Source organism: Marmota flaviventris, chromosome 14, assembly GCF_047511675.1.
Source record: "Marmota flaviventris isolate mMarFla1 chromosome 14, mMarFla1.hap1, whole genome shotgun sequence".
Taxonomy (NCBI): Eukaryota; Metazoa; Chordata; class Mammalia; order Rodentia; family Sciuridae; genus Marmota; species Marmota flaviventris.
This window is the reverse complement of record NC_092511.1, coordinates 88,930,753-88,951,180: the sequence shown is the minus strand read 5'-3', so window position 1 is coordinate 88,951,180 and position 20,428 is coordinate 88,930,753. Positions and strand designations below refer to the sequence as shown.

General features: G+C 56.6%; 1 protein-coding gene across 1 annotated transcript in view; it reads left to right on the top strand.

The window, feature by feature from the left end:
- Fer1l5 (fer-1 like family member 5) overlaps positions 1–20,382 on the top strand; it is a 53,350-nt gene extending 32,968 nt beyond the window's left edge. The window contains exons 20-53 of the mRNA XM_027919772.3: positions 3,245–3,369; positions 4,113–4,213; positions 4,740–4,917; positions 4,996–5,151; positions 6,185–6,316; positions 7,709–7,872; positions 8,110–8,224; positions 8,879–8,981; positions 9,472–9,635; positions 9,735–9,899; positions 10,044–10,182; positions 10,305–10,382; positions 11,134–11,315; positions 11,521–11,682; positions 11,934–12,038; positions 13,008–13,154; positions 13,235–13,397; positions 13,515–13,546; positions 14,085–14,135; positions 14,234–14,338; positions 14,568–14,687; positions 15,208–15,369; positions 15,637–15,728; positions 16,110–16,280; positions 16,481–16,629; positions 16,855–16,994; positions 18,071–18,159; positions 18,406–18,501; positions 18,660–18,801; positions 19,012–19,111; positions 19,187–19,365; positions 19,536–19,645; positions 19,840–19,987; positions 20,102–20,382. Of these exons, the coding sequence (XP_027775573.2) occupies positions 3,245–3,369; positions 4,113–4,213; positions 4,740–4,917; positions 4,996–5,151; positions 6,185–6,316; positions 7,709–7,872; positions 8,110–8,224; positions 8,879–8,981; positions 9,472–9,635; positions 9,735–9,899; positions 10,044–10,182; positions 10,305–10,382; positions 11,134–11,315; positions 11,521–11,682; positions 11,934–12,038; positions 13,008–13,154; positions 13,235–13,397; positions 13,515–13,546; positions 14,085–14,135; positions 14,234–14,338; positions 14,568–14,687; positions 15,208–15,369; positions 15,637–15,728; positions 16,110–16,280; positions 16,481–16,629; positions 16,855–16,994; positions 18,071–18,159; positions 18,406–18,501; positions 18,660–18,801; positions 19,012–19,111; positions 19,187–19,365; positions 19,536–19,645; positions 19,840–19,987; positions 20,102–20,218 (4,382 nt within the window). The 3' untranslated portion in view covers positions 20,219–20,382. The remainder of the gene's footprint in view (positions 1–3,244; positions 3,370–4,112; positions 4,214–4,739; positions 4,918–4,995; positions 5,152–6,184; positions 6,317–7,708; positions 7,873–8,109; positions 8,225–8,878; positions 8,982–9,471; positions 9,636–9,734; positions 9,900–10,043; positions 10,183–10,304; positions 10,383–11,133; positions 11,316–11,520; positions 11,683–11,933; positions 12,039–13,007; positions 13,155–13,234; positions 13,398–13,514; positions 13,547–14,084; positions 14,136–14,233; positions 14,339–14,567; positions 14,688–15,207; positions 15,370–15,636; positions 15,729–16,109; positions 16,281–16,480; positions 16,630–16,854; positions 16,995–18,070; positions 18,160–18,405; positions 18,502–18,659; positions 18,802–19,011; positions 19,112–19,186; positions 19,366–19,535; positions 19,646–19,839; positions 19,988–20,101) is intronic.
- Positions 20,383–20,428: the final 46 nt, after the last annotated feature.

Sequence of the window (20,428 nt, the reverse complement as noted above, 5' to 3'; positions counted from 1 at the left end):
GAGAACTACATCTGTTCTGAACACCTGAAGATTTTTTTTCTTGTCTTAATTCCGTAAACTACACAGGATAACCCTGTTTCCATAGCTTTCCACCCTGTGAGGTAATCATAAACAATCAGGAGATGATTTCGAGTACACAGGAGGGGTGTGAATGCACATGCTCTGTTACTTTATAGAAGGACGTGCACACCCCTGGGTTTTGGTCCCTGCAAGGGTTCTGGAAACAATTCCCTGATGATACTGAAGGATAACTGTATGCCATAATTTATTTATCCCTCCTATTATGGAGAGGCAGCTGGCTGTCTCCAACTTTTGGCTGTAATGAATTGAGCTGCTACTTTTTCTACAGGCCCCTTGGTGATGGTGCTTACAGCCTTTCTGCTGGGTGTAATCTAGGAGTGGAGTTGCTGGGTTATGGAGCATGTGTTGGGGTGCCAAACTGCTCATTTTCCTGGAATTTTATGGGAAATCTTTGAGGTCTGTCTAAAGTGTCCTTCTCTGGACACTTGCTTCCTCTAGTTACCTGGGCCACTATAAACTAGGGGCTACAGTGATTTCTTTACCTGCCATTCATCCACCTTCTCAGGTAGCAGGATCTCAGAGCACCCCGCTGTGCTAATGACCTTGGGGCAATGTTCTCCTCCACCCAGGGCCCCAAGGGGTGCTTGCCTCACAGACAAGGAGCAGTCTCGCTGTCCCCTTCTGTGTGCTCTCTGCCACTCATGAGGTTTGGGAGCACTTGCTTTGTTCACTAGGCCTGCTTACAAAGTGCCACCACCTGGATGGCTTAAAACCATAGAAATGACCTGGGCGCGATGGCGCACACCTGTAATCCCCGCAGCTCAGGAGGCTGAGACAGGAAGATTGCGGGTTGGAGGCCAGCCTCCACAACATAGATAGTGAGGCCTTAAGCAATTTATTGAGACCCTGTCTCAAAACACAAGGGCTGGGGATGGGGCAGTGGTTAAGCACCCCTGCATTCAATCCCTTATACCCCCCCAAAAAAAAAACCCTATAAAAATATATTCTCTCACAGGCCTGAAGGATGTGAGGGTGAAATCAGGGCCAGGTCTGACACCTCCCGAGGCTCTGAGGGGACTCTGTCACATGCCTGTCCTCTCTCCTCACTCCTGGTGCTTGCCAGTGACCCTGGTGCTCCTTATCTGATAGACACATCTCTCCGTTCCCTGCCTACATGGTCACGTGGTGTCCTCTGTGTCTCCATATCTTCCCATGACTGTCCTCTGTCTGTAAGGGAGTCTGTCTCCCCCCTTAAAAGAATACCAGTCGTGTAGAATGAAGGCCACCCCCTCCAGCACGACCTCATCTGCATCTTCAGTGATCCTGTTTCCACATAAGGCCACATTCTGAGGTGCTGGGGCCAGGACTTCAGCAGGCCTCTGGACATGGACACAGCTGACCCATAATGCATAATGCATGGGGTCTCCTGCCCCACCGTCCACCTGCAGCAGCCCCTGGCTTTCTCTCCTGCCCCCAGAACCGCTCAGGTGCCACACACACACACACACACACACACACACACAGCCCCCAAGACTCGCCAGAAATTTACAGGGAAAAAGTCAGCTTTGACTTCTGCTTGCCTCACAGGCTTTTTTCTTTTTCTTTTTTTTTTTTTAATATTTATGAATTTTTAAATTTGTTCTTTTTAGCTATACATGATGGTAGAGTGTATGTTGACATATCATACACACACGGAGTGTAACTTCACATGCTGTGGCTGCTCATGTGTGAAGATTCACTAGTCGTGTGTCCATCATAGGAAAGTCCCGTTCATTCTCCTGTCTTTCCTGTTCCCAGTCCCATTCCCTTCCCTTCATTCCCCTTGTCTAAGCGAATGAATTTCTATCCTTCCCCCTTCCCCACCTTATTGGGAGTTAGCATCCACATATTAGAGAGGACATTTGCCGCAGTCCAGCTGCAGCAGAATAATCAGGGGGGGACGAACAACTTGTGTACGTTGATACAGCAGGAGTAGGAGCCATTTATTGCAGGACAGGAGCAGTATTTATACATTCCACACAGCTTATCTAATTAGCATAAACTAGATACATCAGTCAACCAATCAGGAATCTCTACACTTAATGGCTCGCTTTTGTTACTTCTCAAACCACTCCCTCTGGCATTTTGCCAGGCACCATCCAGACTTGTTTACGAACTTTAACATTCCCCTGACAAAATGCCAGGTGTTATTTTGACTTATTTACAGACTCTAACAGACATTGGCCTTTGGTTTTGTTTTTTTTTTTTTTGGGGGGGGGGGACTGGCTTATTTCACTTAGCATGATAGTCTCCAGTTGCATCCATTTATGGGCAGATGCCATAATTTCATTCTTCTAAGGCCGAGTGGTATTCCATTGTGTATATGTACCATATTTTCTTTATTCATTCATTTGTTGAAGGGCACCTTGTTTGGTTCCATAGTTTAGCTGTTGGCCTCACAGGCTTTTTAAAAATCTTTGCTTCTGGGTATAGTGGTACACACCTGTAATCCTGGCAGCTTGGGAGGCTGAGGCAGGAGGATCTCAAGTTTGAGGCCAGCCTGAGCAATTTAGCCAGACCATGTCTCAAAATAAAAAAATTAAAAGGACTGGGGATATGTAGCTCAGTGGTGGAGCACCCCCGGGTTCCATCCCTAGTGTCACAACAACAACAAAAAAGAAACCCAACCGTTGGCTTCTGTGGATTCTTCCTCAAGACCAAGGCTGTGGTGCCTTTCACAAAAGGAATTCTTTGCATTTCTTCTCTTCCCCTCTATGTCCCCACAGGGTCCATTCCAGGGAACACGGCTGGCCCTGCATACCAAAGTTTTCATCCAGACCACTTTCCCCCACAATCCTCTGCACTGGCCAGTCCCCTGGGCCTGCTCTGCCGGACAGGCCACCCAGCAGGAACCCCTACTTTGAGGCGTGCCCCTTGCCTTGGCACCTCCTGAGGTTCACGGGCCTCTGGAGCCAGAATCCTGTGTTTGGACAGCTCAGCTGTGCCCCAGTGGACAAACTGCTTCCGGTGGCTCACCTGGGTTTCCCCACCTGTGAGCCAGGGACATGTGTCCCACAGCGGGATAAAGGCTCGGTGGGGGCCATGTCCCTCACGGTGCACGGCTCCCCAGAGGGGTCTACTTGGCACTGCCAGCAATGGTGACCCAGGGCGGCCCTCAGAGGGGACGGTGACAGGGACTTCCCCGGGTCCCTCAGACACTTCTCCCCCACTGTCTCTGTTTCAGGGAACATCTACTATTATGTGCCCTGGTACAACACCAAGCCTGTGGTGGTGGTGACCTCCAACTGGGAGGACGTCAGCTTCCGCATAAACTGCCTGAACGTCCTCCAGGTTACCCGGGACCACCTGGTGAGTGGTGCAGGGAGCCCAGGCAGGGAGGGATATGTGACAGGAGACAGGGAACCTGCGCCGTGGTCCTAGGACGCCCGTCAGACGCTCACTTGGGCCCTCCCACCGTGGAGATCGAGGTGCCAGGTATATTGCCTGGCATCAGGGAGGCAAACATGAATTAATAGCCCTTGTCCCCACTGTCTGGGAAAGTGGGATGTGCACAGGGTGACTGTATAGTGCCACCAGGGCTGCCATGGAGACCCAGGTGCCAAAGATTTAAGATCAAAGAGATGGGAAGATGGACAAGTCAGAAGAGGTATTCACAAAGGAGGTGACAACTCAGAGGGTTTTGAGGACTGTGTAGGAGTTTGTGAGGTGATGTGGCAGGTTTTAAAGTTGCAGAGAGATGGGGCATGGAAGTGACATGGAAGTCAGAGGAGCTGGGAAGGGTCAGATCATAGAGGATCTTATGCACCTGTCAAGGAGTATAGATCTCAGGATACCCACACCTGCTGCCTCCACTCTCTCGCACCTACAGATGAGGCTCAGGGTCCACGACTCTGCACTCCTCTCCAGTTCAGGTGGGTCCTCCCTGCCACCCACTTCTGTTGGGTAGAGGAGGATCTCCTGGCCTTGAGAGGGCATGGGATAGCCTTGGAGGGACGTCACCAGGTTACACTTCAGAGGCTCATCTGCCCTGTAGCCTGTCTCAGGTGGGTTCCATGCTGAGGCCGGCCTCCCCTTTCCCTCCTGCTGGGCAGAAAGCCAACCTGGACACCCTCAAGTCCATCCGGAACCCGAGGGACCCAGATGTGCTGTCTCAGTGGGAAAAGCTGCGGCAGGAGCTGATGGAGGACTGCAAGTAGGGACAGGGGCTGGGTCCCCTGCAGGTGTGTGGGCTCCACTCTGATTGCTTCCGGGCTGGAACCCCGATCTCCCCCACCCCATGCTCCTCCAGAGAATGGCCCTTGCCTCCTGCCCAGCACAGTCCCTGCTGTCCCACACCCGAGCCTGATGCTCCTACCCAACCAGTGTCTTCCCTGGGTCCAGACAAGCCCACATGTCCCACCGCCACGTCTTTCCCCAGCTGCTTCCTCCCTGGCCCTGCCTCTTCTGGAGGCTTGTGGGAGAGCCTCTCCCAGGGTCTGGTTGGCCCCTATCTCGCAGCCCACTTCCCTCCCCAAAAGAGGCCCTGGGCAGAGGCCTGTCACATTGAAGGGGCTGGGGGGGTGGGCCAGGCTGCAGGGAGCAGGGGGGCTCCCTCCAGGCCAGCAGTGGACACCAGACCTCAGGTTGGGAGGGGCTCGCTGGCCCACAGCAGGACCAGGGACAGTAGCTTCAGGAGGTGGGAGAGAGGTCCAGCCCCCTGCTTCCCTGTCCTGCCACAGGACCCCCCTGCCCAACGTGAAGGACCATCCCAAAGCCACCAACCTGGACAAGCAGAAATGGGAGCTCCGCAGCCTGCTCCTCCAGGAACTGGCACAAAAGGCCCAGAAAGCCGAGCCCAAGGACATGGTGGCCACCGTGGAGGACTGGCTGCAATGCCTGGACGTGGTGCTCACCGAGGTGGGTTCGGACATACGGACCTTCCTGGGGCAGGACTGGGCGCTGGCCGCGGGGGCCTGACATCCCCTGCCCTGGCAGCCCCAGGTGAGCCTCCCAGACGTGATGATCTGGCTGATGGCCAAGGACCAGCGCGTGGCCTACGCTCGCGTGCCCGCCCACCGAGTCCTGTTCTCCCAGGCGGGGCCCCTGCACTCAGGCAGTTTCTGCGGGAAGATCCAGACCCTGGTGCTACAGGTGGGCAGCAGGTCCTCGGGGGAGGACAGGGGTCAGGGGATCCCCGGGGGCATGGCCCACTCCCTCTCTCCCTGGCCCTTCACCTGGGAGGCAGGGAGGTACTGTGCCCAGACATGGGCCAGGGCCCCGTCCATGTTCCCATAAATGTCCCCTCACTCTCATGGCCACCATGGTCTAGTTCCTTGTCATCTCCCTGGACCATGATTGGGTGGCCTCCAAAATAGCCAGTGCTAATAGCCTTAGGCATCAGCCCCTCGGATGAGAGGGAAAGTGTAAACGAGACTGTGACCCCCTGAGCTCTTCCCGGCCCTGGTAACAGCCTTCTCCCCTGTGGGAGGCCGGTGGTGTCTCAGAGATACCTGGCTCCCCATTGCCTCCCCGGGAGGGGACAACCCCCCTGGCCTGCCCCAGCCACCTCTGGCCATGTCAGCCCTCTCAACAGAGGGCCCCCCTGGGCTTTCTCTGGCCCCAGATATGCCTGCCCTTTGCCCTCTGGTTGTCCCACAAGGCCACTCCCCAGGAAGTCCTCCTCATCCTGCAAGAACCCCCAGACTTGAATCTGGCTCTGCGGCTCACCGGCTTGGGTGGCCTGGGACCACTCCTGACTGCCCACGCCTCGGTCTGCCTCTCTGTAGGGTGGGCCCGGCGGGACCTCGCCTGCCTCGGCACTTAGCACAGTGCCGCCATGTGGCAAGCGTGCCCCAAATAACAGGTAGTGTCACCAGTGTCCTCATGACAGTGGCTTCAGTGGAAGCTTCCTGGGTCCCTAGGCAGCATCTCCTGTCTTCCCGGCCGTGCTCCATGCTACGTGTGAGATCACGGGTGTGGCCATCGGCACGTGGTCTCCCAGCCCGGAAGGCAGAACACGGCCACATCTGTTTCCCTTTTGTCCTCACTGGGGATAGAACCCGGGACCCTGGTCCTGGGGGGCAGAGGGAAGGGACAGGTGTGACCCGTGCTGAGTGTGTGTGTCCCCACCACATCCCTGGGCTGTGGGCTGGCACCTGGTGGGATTGACCTGCCTCTGGTTCAGTACCCAGAGGGCGAAGGACCCAAGAACATGGTCCCGGGCCACCTCCGGGTGTGCATGTGGCTCGGCAACGTCACAGACAGCAAGAATCTGCAGCTGCTGCACGACGGAGACATGGTGGTGTACGCAGAGACGGTGAGCAGTGGCCAGACTGGGCAGGAACGCTGGCGGGGTGGGGTGCAGGGACCAGGCCTGGGGTAGCTGGGGTGAGCCGAGGGGAGCGCTAGGCTCCTGACAGGGCGCAGGACAGGGAGGGCGGGCGGGGCTGTGGTGGGCCAGCCCTGGACATGGAGAAAAACCCTACTGCCTGACTCTGAGGATGGAGAGGGGACTGAGAGAGGAGGCAGAGACCAGCAAGCTCATACACTGCCCACTCGGGGTCACCGTGGACAATCCCTGGTGATAAAAGGGGCCACTGAGCGGTGCTCCGGGACCTGCTTATGCCCTCCCTGGGGGAGGCTGACTGGGAGCTTCCTCCCACTGGCCGTGACCTGTGGGGGAGACAAGGCTCCCACTTGTATGGGGCCTCCTCTGGCTCAGCTGGGTCCTAGATTGGGGGTCCTCAGTGGGGGAGGCCTGAGCCAAAGAGGAGGAGGGGGACATGAGGCCTCTGCCCACAGAACCATCAGTCTGAGCAGTGGGGGAAGGGCAAGCAGCCAGCCAGAGGCTGCTCTGGCATCAGAGGCTGAGAGGTGACCTTTGCTCCCCAGGGTAGGACATAGCTCAGGAGCCTTGTCTGACAGCAGAGGAAAAGTAGATTTGAATGTCAGCCTTTCAATTTACTGAGTAAAAACATTCGAATGGTTTTGAGTTGCAGGTGTAGTTAATTGCATCGTAATATAATTGGCCCTCGGTATCCGAGGGTCCTGCATCCGTAGATTCCACCAACTGTGTGTGTAAAACATACTTAGACTTAGGCTTATGATGGCTGCATCTGTTATGAACGTGTACATTAATCCCCAAAAAAGGCAGTGTAACTCACCCCGAGAGGGTCTACAGTATCCCGGAGGTTGTGCATAGGTTATAGGCAAATACCAAGCCATTTAATTTAAGGGACTGGAAAACCTATGGATCTTGGTGTTTGAGGTGGGAGGGGGCCTTGGGACCAATTTCCTGAGGATGTTGAGGGACAACAGTGTATCTGTCTAGCCAGATCTGGGTGGGGTTTGGAGAGACCGGGATGGGGAGGAGATTCGGGGGAAGTGCAGGGAACGTGGAGGAAAGGGCCCGGAGGGAGCACAGCGGGGTGAGTGTGCTGGGTCACCCCTGCAGTGACCAGGGGGTGGGCGGGTCCTATCCAAGGCACCCACTGAAACACAGGTGTCACCCTACTCCACGGGTTGGTGCAACCCGGAGTGCTGGCTCCCGAGCCTCAGTCTCCTCACCGTGCGATGGGGATGAGGCTTCCTTCTTGCCTGGCCACCATATTTCTAGGATGTGGGGGGCCCGAGGGGGGGGGGCTTGACACCCCCAGGACTGAGTGCTGGCATTGGCAAGAAGGTCCTGACTGGGCTTCTGCTCCCTCAGTACGAGAATGAGGCCAAGTACAAAGACCAGTGGGGGCAACAGGGGCTGAAGCACTGCCCCAACTTCTCTGATGTCATGGGGCGCAAGGCCCTACCCAAGACGGATTTCAGGGAGCCCCCAGGATGGCATTGGCAGGACGACTGGATAGTGGAACCTCAGAAGAGGTAAGGAAAAGGTGCAGGCCCAGGCCAGGGCCCAGACCCTTCCTGTCAGTGGCAGCCCAGAGAGGTGGGCACAGCGCTGTGAGCTGGTCCCTATGGGCAGATGACCTTTACCTGCCACTCAGCCCTTCCTTGCCGAGTGGGTGGGGAGGCACCGAGGGCAGCCCTTGGCCCGAAGAGGATGACACCAGGACCTGTCAGTTCAGAGAGCTGTGGGAACCTGGGTCTTGCCGTCCCCAGACTCCTCCTGGACATAGACATCAACAAGAGCCAGGTGCTGGAGGAGGTGTACGAGAACGAGGAGCGCAACGCCAGAGGTGCCTGGGTGCCCGCCGCCATCCCCAACACGGATGTGGTGAGAGGGGACGCCGCCTTGGGGTGTGGGGGCCGATGGCAGCCAACAGGGAGCCTTGGAGGCTGGGATGTCCCAGCTGAAAGAGCCATGTCTGTCCCCTGCTCCCTACACCCTGTGAGACCCCGGGTGAGCCCTTCAGCCCCATCTCCCGGCGCTGGTGGGGGCTGTCATACCCCAAGATGGCGGGCCAGAGACTCAGAAGCAACACAGGCAGGAAACAGTTCATCTCGAGGCCTCTGAGGAGCAGTGCTTCCCTGCCAGGGAGGACCTGAGGCTGTTGGGACCGGGCACTGGTCCAGAGCGCCGGTTCTGCCATGAGGAGAGTGTGCTATGGTGGGACTCCGAGCCCTGGAGGTGTGGGACTGAGGGACTGGACAGGGATCTGAGCTGAAGTAGCCCCAGGTGGCTGCTGGCCACTGCAGGGCACAGTGCAGGCCTAACTCACATGCTGGTCTCAGCACGGAGAGAGCAGCCTGTGGTCCTGTGAGGTAAGTCACTAACGCACATCGAGTAGCAGCTCAAGTGGCAGCAGATGTGGTGAGCGCCACTCATCCAGGGACAGGCGGGCGGGCGCCGTGGTAGTCTGTGTGAGGAGTGAGCGCAGGCAAGCTCCTTCTAGCTCATGTGCCCTTCCCTCACCCGATGTCCCTACAGAATGGTCACCCCGTGGAGGCCCGGGAGAATGTGAGGTGCCCCAAAGGTTGGCACTTTACAAAGGACTGGATCCCGGAGCTCAACCGTGCAGTTGACAGCGAGGGTCAGTTCTCTGGTCAGGGCTGAGGGCAGAAGAGTCTGGGGACCCCGAATCACCAGAGCCATCCTGGGCAGCCTCTGAGTGGCCAAACTCTTGGGTGGGCTGGGCCTGAACTCCTGGGGTCCCCCAACCTCTAGGGTCCCTCAATCCTAGTGTTCAGATGCTGCCAGTTGTGTGTGTCTCCTAAGGGTGGCCCAGAACAAGGTGTGGCCTGAATGTAAAGCCTGAATTCACCCGGGTAGCTCCAGGCCAGGAACCGCTGCGGGAGGTCTCTGGCTGGGGCTCCAGGTGAAAGTTCTGCTGCTTCCAGCTGTGCAGCCTTCTGGAAGACTCCTTTCTCATTTGTCGGATGGGCAGCTGTGCCCAAGCGTCCTGGTGACACAGTGTGATCACACCTCCCTGGACGTGAGGGACAACCCCACCCCTTTAGCCTGTCCAAGCCTCCTAGCCTGCAGGCCCCCCGGGACACGGAGGTCACAGTGCTGTCCTGCAGGCTGGGAGTACGGAGTGGGGATACCGCCCTCGGGCCTGCCCCAGGTCTGGAGCTCCGTGGAGAAGACCTACCACTCACACCGGCGGCGACACTGGCTGCGTGTGCGCTTCCGGGACCATGGGGAACTGGACCTTGAGGAAGAGACCCTCTCCTTCCTGCAACTGGTGAGAGACCACTGGGCAGGACCCTGGTGGGACTGCAGGCAGGGGCCACCTTGGGCAGTGGTGGGAGCAAGCACGACCTGCCTCTCCTCCTGGAAACAGGACCAGGCCAAGGAGAAAGAGGGCTGGGAGTATGGTACCTTTGGCTCCAAGTTCCACCTGAACCCACACCCCCAGAGCCGCTTCCGCCGCCGCTGCTGGCACCGCAGGCTGGCCCCTGATGCCGACAAAGACATTGCCCCCATATTCCTCCTGGAGGGATCGCTGGTAAAGCCTTCAGGGACAGGGTGACGCCTGCCTGCTCCCGGAGGAGCAGGGTCCCACCTGGCCCAGGCTTGGGAGGGTGGCACCTGTCAGGGGAGAAGACAGGGAAGCACCTTGGAGCCTCAGGGGTGGCCATCCTGGGCACAGATACTGGACCTGCAAGATCGCCCAAAGAAGGAAGAGGAAAACAAGGGGTGGCCATGGGCACAGCAGAAGGAGACCTGGAAGCCCAAGCCAGGGGACACCCGGCAACCCGACCTGCCCTTCATCTACTGTGTCCCCAATAGTGAGCATGGGACCAGGAGTCTGCTTGAGTGGCCCAGAGGCCAGCGCCTGGGGGCGGGGGGGGAAGGCAGAGGGCAGCCATGGGCACCCCAGACAGTGACAGAAGCGCTCTTCTTTACCCAGAACCCCACTATTACCAACTCTTCTGCTACATCTACCAGGTCCGGAATTCAGTGCCCAACCAGATCCTGACATTCCAGGGTAGGAAAGTCCCTCGTCATTCAGCCTTTGTCCTCAGCCTGGGAGGGGGTGGCAACGTGGCCACCCAACAGCATAAAGAATGCGACCAAGAAGAACATGACAAAAATGCAGACTCCTCTCCCGAGAACCTCTTTGCCCTGGTTTTGGGGAAAAGAGCCAAAGACGAGACTCCAAGGGGGGCTGTGGTGGAGCTGTGACCCCAGTGCTGTGGGACTGGCAGGCGGGTTGAGGGGGCTTCACCCCCATGGTGACCGCTTGGCTGGGCCTGGGAAAAAGAGGGGTTTGCCTGGCAGAGGGCCACCAGATGTGAAGGGGAGAGAGGAACTTGGGAACCTCAGGTCACTTGCGGTTGGACAGAAGAGGCGGGGTGGGGAGGTGGCCCTCCATGGGAAGAGCCATCCTCAGTCCAGTGAGGGAGACCCCTGAGGGGGAGCTGAGTGCTCCTGCCTGGCCTATCAGTGGCACTGCCCACGAGCCCCAGGGCAGCAGGCAGCAGGGCTCCAGGGAGGACTGTGGGTGTGTGGCGCCCCCCCCAGCACCGCTCCAGAGGGGCCTCTGCCCTCATCTCTGGGTAGCCCCGGCTTCCCCGTGGCAGGCGTGAAGTACACGTGGGGGGACCCAAATCTCTCTGGGTGTTGGCCTCATCACTCTACACTAAGGCATTCTTCTGGGCAGCTGGCAGTGGCAGTGGCCACCTGGCCTGGTCCAGCAGAGGAGAGACTGACAACTCCCGCCCTGCCTCACCCCTCAGGGGCCTTCATCCGGGTGGTCTTCCTGCACCACAGCCAGTGCACCCAGGCCCTGGTGAGCTCTGCAGTCCCGACCTGGGCCCAGACCCTCATCTTCCAGCACCTCCTACTGTACGAGGACCCCCAGGACACCAAAGAGGGCCCCCCACTTGTGGTGATGGAACTGTGGCAACACGACTCCTTGGTACGGGCCAGGGCCAGGCGGAGGAGAGGACCCGAGAGGCTCGTCGAGGGGGTTATTTTAGGGGAAAGGTTTCAGAAAGCTCCAGGGAGGCTGGGTGTGGTGAGCACCACGTAAGCAGATGTTAGTGGTTCTCCATCCTCACCGGAAGCCCAGTTCAGAAGCTGGGTCTGGCCTCCACACTTAGTGGACTTTCCCTCCCCTCCAGGGAAAGGAAGTCTTGTGGGGACGAAGCATGTGGCCCCCCGTGGTCTCCCTGGACCTTCAAAACTGGATCCTGCCACCCCTGAGGTGGCACCCCTTGGTAAAAGAGTTGGGGGAAGAAGAGGGCCAGATCTTGGCATCCTGTGAGATGATCCTGGAAACCGAGGTACTGGGAAACAAAGGCTGGCTGTCCCTCCCCAGCCCACCCCCAGTCACAAATTTCCACAGCCAGTGGAGCCCACCTCTACCCTTCACCAAAGGCTGGGACCTGGGAAACAGAACACTGGCCAGGTGATGTCAGCCTGTCCTCCAGTTCTGACTCAGTAGGGTTTGGGCTTCTCAGTTGAGTTTCCCAGGCCAGGTGTAGGGACAGCAGAACCAGCCTCACCTCTCTGTCCTCCTGCATCCGCTCTCCAGAACCTGAAAGAGAAGCATCCACCAATCTTAAATGTTCCCTGGAAGAATGGGATCTACACATTGCCCAAGAGCATCCAGCCCACACTAAGGAAGATGGCCATTGAGGTGTGTGTGGAAGGGACAGGGAGGGGATGAGCACCACTCTGAGCAGGTGCAGTACCCTGGAGCTCTCCGCTCGACCCTCCTGACCACCCATTTCAAAACTTGGACCCCAGATGACATTCCCTAAGGGATGGAGGGAGACAGAAATGAGCAAAAGCTGTGATATAACATTAGATGGTTTTACTGCAGGTCTCTGGTGGGTGGTAGACAGGGCAGTAACGTTCCCATCTGAGCCTCCAGAAGAGGAAATCAAGGTTCTGAAGGAACACAGTCCATGCACAGTGATAGGAACTAAGTGACAGAGCCACAGTTTAAGCCCAGCCCTACCCATCTCCAAATGCCAGGATGTCTCTTTGCAGTAGCATGACGGTCCCCACATTGTAACTTGTTTGCCCTGCCATAAATTTGGCAAAGAGCAAAGGGTGGCCAGTTTCCCCAGGGACTGGAGGCTTCTCCAAGATCAGGCAACCTGTTTGGCCCCTGCCCTGGACCCAAGGAGGCTCTGACCAAGAAGGGTATGAAGATTTCTTAGGTGCCCAGTCAGCTGAGAGAGAATCACAGGGTGCCATGGAGTTCTCTGGGACACAGGTCAGCGTGAGCTAGGTGGCATAAGGGGATCCTGAGACATTGGGCACCTGTTTCTGTGAGCCCTAGAGGTAGTGGGTCTTGAGAACTGACTAGAAATGTGGGAGGGCAATGTCTAGGGCCCTGGAGGTCAGTGGAGGACAGTCAGTGGCTGGGGGTAACTACCTTGTGGATAGGAGGACAGTGATCAGGCCTTGAGAACAAGCCTAGTCCCTCACAGGACAGGGAGACTTTGGGAGCCTGCAGACTGGTTCCTCCACACAGCCCCATTCCCTAGCCCTGCACTCACCCTGCCACCCTGTCCTTCCCCGGGCAGCCCCTCCCTCTGACAAGGACCCCCTTACAGAGGCACTTTCCACCCTGCCCTGCTCTCCTTGGTTCTAGCAGATTCTGGCCTGGGGCCTTCGGAACATGACGAAGGTGCACTACCCCCAGCTCGTGGTGGAATTCGGGGAGCAGTCCCTGAGCACAAAGCCCATCAGTGACTACCAGAAGAACCCCAACTTCCCTGAGTCCGTCCTCTTCTTCACAGTGGTAAGAGGCCCCAGGGCGGGCGGGGCCATTCCTCCTCTTGGGGGGGGGGCCTCACCCTCCCACCCCTCCTTGGTTCACAGTTGATGCCTACAGAGGCTGTCTACGCGCTGCCCCTCGTGATGAAGGTGGTGGACACACAGGACTTTGGCCAGAAGAAGGTGGTGGGTCGAGCCAATGTCGACATCCTCCAGCCCTATTTCTGTGACCCTTGGGTTCAGAGCTACATACCCCGACAGGTTCCAAGTATGCCCCCTTCCGGGAGCCCCCTCTGGGAGTGGGGAAGGAGCCTGCTCCTGGGGTCTGGTGTCCCTCTCCAGCCTTTCCTCTCCTGAGGTCCGTCACCACCCTCTCTCCACACAGCGCTCTCTGAGAAGAAGCACCAACGCGGCGACGTAAGTGGAGGCCTGAGGCTCCCTTCTCCCCTGCCCTTTAGGGGACTAACCCTGACCCTGAGGAGGCAGTTGAGTGAATCATTCTGGCATCGGTGCCCCCATGTGGGCAGGCCTAGTGAAATGCTGAGGCAGTGGTCCTCAGCCTGGACAGCACGAGAATCACCTGAGGTTTAGACACCCAAGACCCTGGCACCTGAGGGGCTCCACCAGAGTTGTTGGGTTTTTGTTCTAAGCCCCTTCCCCATACGTGATTCCAATGTGTGCAGCCCTATCAGACTCAGATGCACAGGAGTCCGGGACAGCCCGATGCCACAGTGTGGGGTGGGGTGAGCCCAGTCAGTTGCACTGGGTGATGACGCCTCAGAACCAGGCCTCCCTCCGAATGGCCCCAATCCTACGTCTCAACTCTGTTGGGTGCTGGGGGAGGTGGGGAGCCAGGGAGCTGAGTCCCAGCCTTGACCTCTCGGCTCTCCAAAGTCAGAGCCAATGAGCATGCTCCGAGCGCTGGCCTCCCCTTGCTCGCCCTCTTGCTTTTCAGTTCCTGTGGTTCTTCTGTGAAAAGTTTTGGTTCAAGTCCAGCAAAGCTGAGGTGAAGTAGGCCCAGCTGCAGGGAGTAAGAATCATCCCCAGTCACTCTAGGAGCTGGGGGGCTCCCCTGCTGAGGCCACACAACCCTCTCCCCGCCAGGACGAGTATGAGCATGAGGTGGACTGGTGGAGCAAGTTCTTCTGGGCCACCGGTGACTCTGAAAAGACCCCGAAGTACAAATACAAAGACTACCACACCATAAAGGTTTGGAGGATCCTAGAAAGAGGTGCAATAAAATCTCCCCCAGGGAAGGGCAGCAGACCTAGCTTGATTCCCAGGGGACCCACCAGTGGGAAAGTTTCTGCATTGTCCTCCACTCCTGGGGGCACCTCCACCTGCCACCCTGGGTCATCTGAGCAGACCCTTTGGGAAAGTCCTGGGAGCCGGTGGTCTTTCCATCTCCTGATGCCAGGAATGGTCCCCAACTATGCAGGTGTTTGATTGTGAGCTGGAGGCCGTGCCAGACTTCCAAGGCCTGCAGGACTTCTGCCAGACCTTCCAGCTCTACCAGGAGAAGCCCAAAGCGGACAGCCCTGTGGTAGGAGAGTTCAAGGTGGGCATCTTTCTTTCCCAACTTGTCTTTCCTGTTTTCTTGTGTTCTTTCTGTCCCTAGAAGACTAAGGAAAGCCCTGGCTCTGTGTGCTTATTGAGAGGACAAGGCAGGGCCCTGGGAGGGGAAGATCAGATTAGCCTCCACAGAGACTCAGAGAGGCGTGACCTAAAAGGGGAGAGCAAGGGTCTTCTTATACCCAGCTCTGGCCTATGCTGCTCTCCCAAGGCCACAGAGCCTCAGAGAACAATTCAAAGCTGAAGGGACAGAGGGTGTGGAATGAATGTTGACATCACCAGGAGGTGGGAATGCACCTAAGGACTGTGGTTCCTTTGCCCAGCACCCCCCAAACACAGTGGCCCCTGCTGAAGACCTTAGCTACCCCTGCCTCTGTGTTCCCACAGCCTCCGTCCCTGCCACCCCCAGCTCAGCCCTCTCTCTGCTAAACTTGGACTGAAATCACTCCTTGGGGGACTGGGCTAGCACTGCCAGGCTAGGCCCCCAATACCTTGCCTTCCCCCAGGGCCTTTTCCGCATCTACCCCTTTCCTGAGAACCCAGAAGCCCCAGAGCCTCCCCGTCAGTTCCCGGTTTTGCCTGAGAGAGACGACTTCCCGCAGCAGTGTATGGTGCGGGTGTACGTGGTGCGCGCCATCAACCTACAGCCCCAGGACTTCAATGGACTGGTAAGGCACAGCCCCCACCCAGCACAGCCCTCCTGTTACTGCCAAACCAGCTCCAAAACCAGACGAGAGTCGGTTTTCTAAGTCAATGACCGTGGTTACGTGGGGCTGCCAGGCCCTAGCCCCTAGAGCTCTGGAGCTCCTTGGGCTGCTGATACTGTCTGCCAGCTTCCCACTGGGGGCTCATTGCTGCCCCACACCCACTCTCTCTAACCAACCTGAACTGACTCCCCATTTGCTATCCTTCCCCTGCTTATATCTGACCCCCAGTGTGACCCTTATGTGATCCTGAAACTGGGGAAGACAAAGCTTGGCAACCGGGACTTGTATCAGCCCAACACTGTGGATCCCATCTTTGGCATGTGAGCTGCCCCATCCACCAACCCCTCCTCTCCACCCGCTCTGTGCCATGCTGGGCTCGATGCCAGCAGACACTCTTGCCTTCCTTCCCAGCCACCAAGTTCCCTCTGAGGGCCTTACACGCTTTAGGTGCTTAACAGGTAGAGGAGACAGATGCGGGCCAGGCAGCTTTGCCCTCTCTCACACTCTGCCTGGGAAGGGAGCTCAGGCCTCACAGAATTTATTTCCAGCTATGTTCAGGGTATGGCTGTTAGCAGACTATCCCCGGCTCTGCTCTCCATCATGATGAACCATGAATGAGTAAAGGGATGGAGAAGGGGCCCTTGGGGTATATTGAGGGCACAGACCACAGCCTCTGCAGTCTCTGATGTCCCCGCCTCCAGGGTGTTTGAGCTGACCTGTAACATCCCTCTGGAGAAGGACCTGCACATTCAGCTGTTTGACTTTGACCTGTTCTCAGCTGATGATGAGATCGGAACCACGATCATCGACTTAGAAAACCGACTCCTGTCTGGTTTTGGAGCTTGTTGTGGGCTTGCCAAATCCTACTTTGTGTGAGAATGGGCCTGTCCAGGGGATGGGGACAGGGGACTGAGACCACAGCTCCCTAGAGAGGGCCTGGGAACCAGGGCTAGACCTGCCCTGTCTCCACCTGTATTTCTATCCCTGGGCTTCCCACAGCTCAAAGCAGCAGGCCGGGGAAGAGGGAGGACCCAGGACCACCTCCCCACTCATTGCTCACCTAACCACTTAGGTCAGGGCCCTTTATTTGGCGAGACCAGATCCGCCCAAGCTACCTCCTAGAGCGCTACACCAAGGGGAAAGGGCAGCCTCCGCCTGTGTTCAACCCAGAGGAAGACTCTGTTTTATACAATGGGGAAGAAATCAACCTGAAAACCTTTGGTGAGAAGCTCAGCACACCACCAGAACGCACAGACACAGGCCCCTCAAAGCAGAGAGGCTCCAGAATTCAAGAGCTGAAGATGGAGGGGAGACGGGGGAGGACAAGGAGCCATCACGGAGGGCAGCCCACCCTCTCCACATGCAATCCTGGCCCCCACCAGGCTGGTATGAGGGTGCCTAGGATAGGAGGATGAATGACCCCAAGATCCCTTCCCTCCACTCCAGAGCCCGAACCCCTTACTGTTCCTGGTTTGGGACCCAACAAGGAACGCCTTGCACTGCACATCCTGAATACCCTGGGCCTGGTACCTGAGCATGTAGAGACACGCACGCTGTACAGTAAGAGCCAGCCAGGCATCGACCAGGTATGAGCCTGGAGGGGCCACTCCCACCTCCTGAGGGCGAGCTGGACCAGGAGATAGGGGTGCCCACCCACCCAGGACAGAGCCCACCAAGGGGAAGAACATGACATTTGCATATGTATATGCACAGGAGACAAGCACGTTTTGCACATCATAGTGGAGAAGTTTGAGTGATGACACTTAGAATAGAGAATTTCAGAGCTGGAAAGTTATCTACAAGAAATGGAGGTCACACAGCAGTGAAAAGTGCTAGGGAGCCTTACCAGCCAACGCCCCCGTGGCCTAGTCTTTCCAGAGGGGTGGGGAGGAGACACCTCACATCAGTGTAGACATTACAACCCTGGTTCTGATTAATTGCAGGCTGCTTACTCCATGGCAAGGAACCCCAAACAGAGGGACACAGATCCCCAAGGGCATCCTAATTATCCTTACCTTCCAGCTTCCAAAATGGCTCAGCTAATTCTCCAAATCTCTCAAACTGAGGCTACATTCTACATAAAGTCCTTGCTGATCATTTTTTATAACCATTCTCATTAAACCTGTTTTGTCAACTGGGTCAACTTCCAAAGAACAAAATCAGGTCAGGTGGTTTGGAGGACAGATCATAATTACTCCTTTTCCAAGGCTGGCTTGCTGCCCTTTGACTTCTCTTTTTGTTACCATTTTCATCCCTTACCATTTTCCTGAAACCTCTGGGCTTTGTGGCTAGCTTCATTAATGTCTTAGGCTGTGGTCTTGAAACAAAATGACTGGATCGAGCACCCAGTTTACTCTTACTGTGCTGCTTTAAAAAGTGAAGGCTCAACTCCCTTATGGAGCCTGTCCTCAGGTCACCCAGCACGCTCTGTTGAGTGGTTTTAAACCTCAGGATCTGTCCTAAGTGGAATCCTGGGCCACGTCATCAGCCTCGGAGACACCATACCCCACCACACTGCAGACTTCCCCAGCCAAAACAAAGGAAAAAAATAAAAACTGGAGGGTGGCCACCTGCCCCAACCCCCTGTGGTGGGAACAGTGCCTCATCAGACCTGAGAACAGAGGCCAGCAGTCCCAAACCAGAGAATCCACCCTGGCTCTAGGGAAAGTTGCAAATATGGGTGGACATCTTCCCCAAGAAGCTGGGGGCTCCTGGGCCTCAAGTCGACATCAGTCCCAGGAAGCCTAAACGGTGAGTGACAGCCCTGTCCCTACTGCACTGCGGTTTAGCCCCGAGGGTGCAGGGCACCACTGTCCTCCAACGCTGAGTGGGAGGAGCTCTTCTCTGTTGGGAACAGAGGAAGCTCTACTGGAGCTTTCTACCTCAGTCCCTCCAATTCAGCCAGAACATGGAGGGCGGTCTCCAGGCCTTTCCTTCCTCCAGGGCTGGGGCTGGGGAGCTATTTCTCAGCAAAGCTTCAGAGCACGGTGGCTGCAGGTATGAGCTGCGCTGCATTATCTGGAAAACTGCCCAAGTGGACCTGGTGCAGGAGACCTTCAGTAGAGAAAGGATGAGTGACATCTACATCAAAGGGTGAGGGGAAGAAAGAGGCTTCCAGCAGAGCCCCACAGTCTCCAGTGCTGACCCTGCCTGGGCTTCCTAATCTTGAGGGGGACACCTCTCCACTACCTCACCTGGAGGGAATGGGGAACCATACATATGAACCCAAAGTGAAAGGGCTCTGACCCCAGGTGGCTATTCGGGCTAGAGAAGGACATGCAGAAGACAGACATCCATTACCACTCCTTGACTGGGGAGGGCAACTTCAACTGGAGGTTCATCTTTCCCATGGACTACCTGGCAGCTGAGGGTGTGTGCATCCAGAGCCAGAAGGTAACAGGCCTGGGAGTGGGAGAAGAGGGGGCAGCCCCAGGGTCCAGGAGCTCCTCGTCCCCTCCCCAGAGACTAAGTTATGACAGGGGTACATCCTCAGATGGAGACTCTTCCTTGATAGTCCATCACTGCAGGGTGTGGGCTAGTAAGGTTTCTAAGGGAAATGCCAAGGAGGCAGGCTGGGGGACATACTCTTCTGCCATTTTCTAGGATTACATATGGAGCCTGGACCCCACATTGATGAAGTACCCAGCCCGGCTAATCATTCAGGTCTGGGACAATGACATCTTCTCTGCTGATGACTTCCTAGGTGAGGTCCTGGCACAGGGTATGTGACCACAGGTCAGGGAGCTCCTCCTTGCTGATGGAATTTCTCTGGTCTCAGGGGTCCTGGAGCTGGATTTGTCAGACATGCCCTTCCCAGCTCAGCATGCCCACTGCTGTACACTCAAGATGATGGACAATACAAGCGCCCAATACAAGCACTTCTCCCTCTTTAAGAAGAAGGTTGTAACAGGATGGTGGCCTTGCCAGGTCTACAACGAGGACAAGTGGCGCATGTCGGTAGGACCGGGGGAAGGTGTCAATTAAATAGGACTGCTCTGCCCCGTGACTCGGCTCTAACAGACTCTGGGGGACCTTAGCTAAATCCCTTTTCCTCTCTGGATGCTGGGATGTGGTCCTAAAGATACTTGCTCCTGATGACTTGAGCCTCCTGCCCTGTGGTGTTCCAGGGCAAGGTGAAGATGACTCTGGAGATCCTGACAGAGAAGGAAGCCCTCATCAGGCCAGCCGGGCGAGGCCAGTCGGAGCCCAACCAGTACCCCACACTCCACCCTCCCCCGTAAGGGCCCTGGGGCACAGTCTGTCTTCTCGGTTCTAGGAGGTAGTGAACAGGAGCCTCCACCTGGGGAGGGGTGGCTTCTTCCTTACCACAGCTCAGTTAAAATCAGGAGAATGGATTTGGGCGTGGGGGACACCCCCTCTTGGTTCTGCATCCTTGCCCTCTGTTCTTGGGCTTCTCCCTATCCTGGACAGACGTGCTGGTGGTCCTTTAATGTGGATGAGATCACCTATTAAAAACTTCTGCTTCGCTTGCTGGAAACGCTACCGATTCAGAATTGTAGGCCTCATGTTCCTATCAATAGCGGTATTCATGCTGTTCAAATTCATCTATGCAGCTCCGGTGAGTGGCTACCACAGGGACAGGGATAAAGGCACTGGTTGCTCTTGGGAAGACTCTGCAGAAGATGCCCTAGGGTTGCCACTTCAGACTAACTCCACTGTCTGTTCTCTCTAGAGCTATCTGGCCATGAACTTGATCAAACCTGAATTTCGGATGGGACCTCCCCCCATTAAAATAGTTAATGTCATGAATCCACAAAACCCAAACAAGCCTCCCAGCTCTGCTGCCTAGGATCCCATTCTACAGCCTTCAACAGATAATGAGCTGAAACCCCACCCTGGACCCAAGAATCACCCTAGTATTATCCTTCCAGAACTTCCAGCTCCATAAGACTAATTTGCCCACACAGGCCTGGCTTTTCTCCTCCCTGCCACGAGCCTTTCCCTCGGGCTTCCTACCAGGTCCTTGTTTCTGTCTTCTACGACACACACAAGGGCTAGG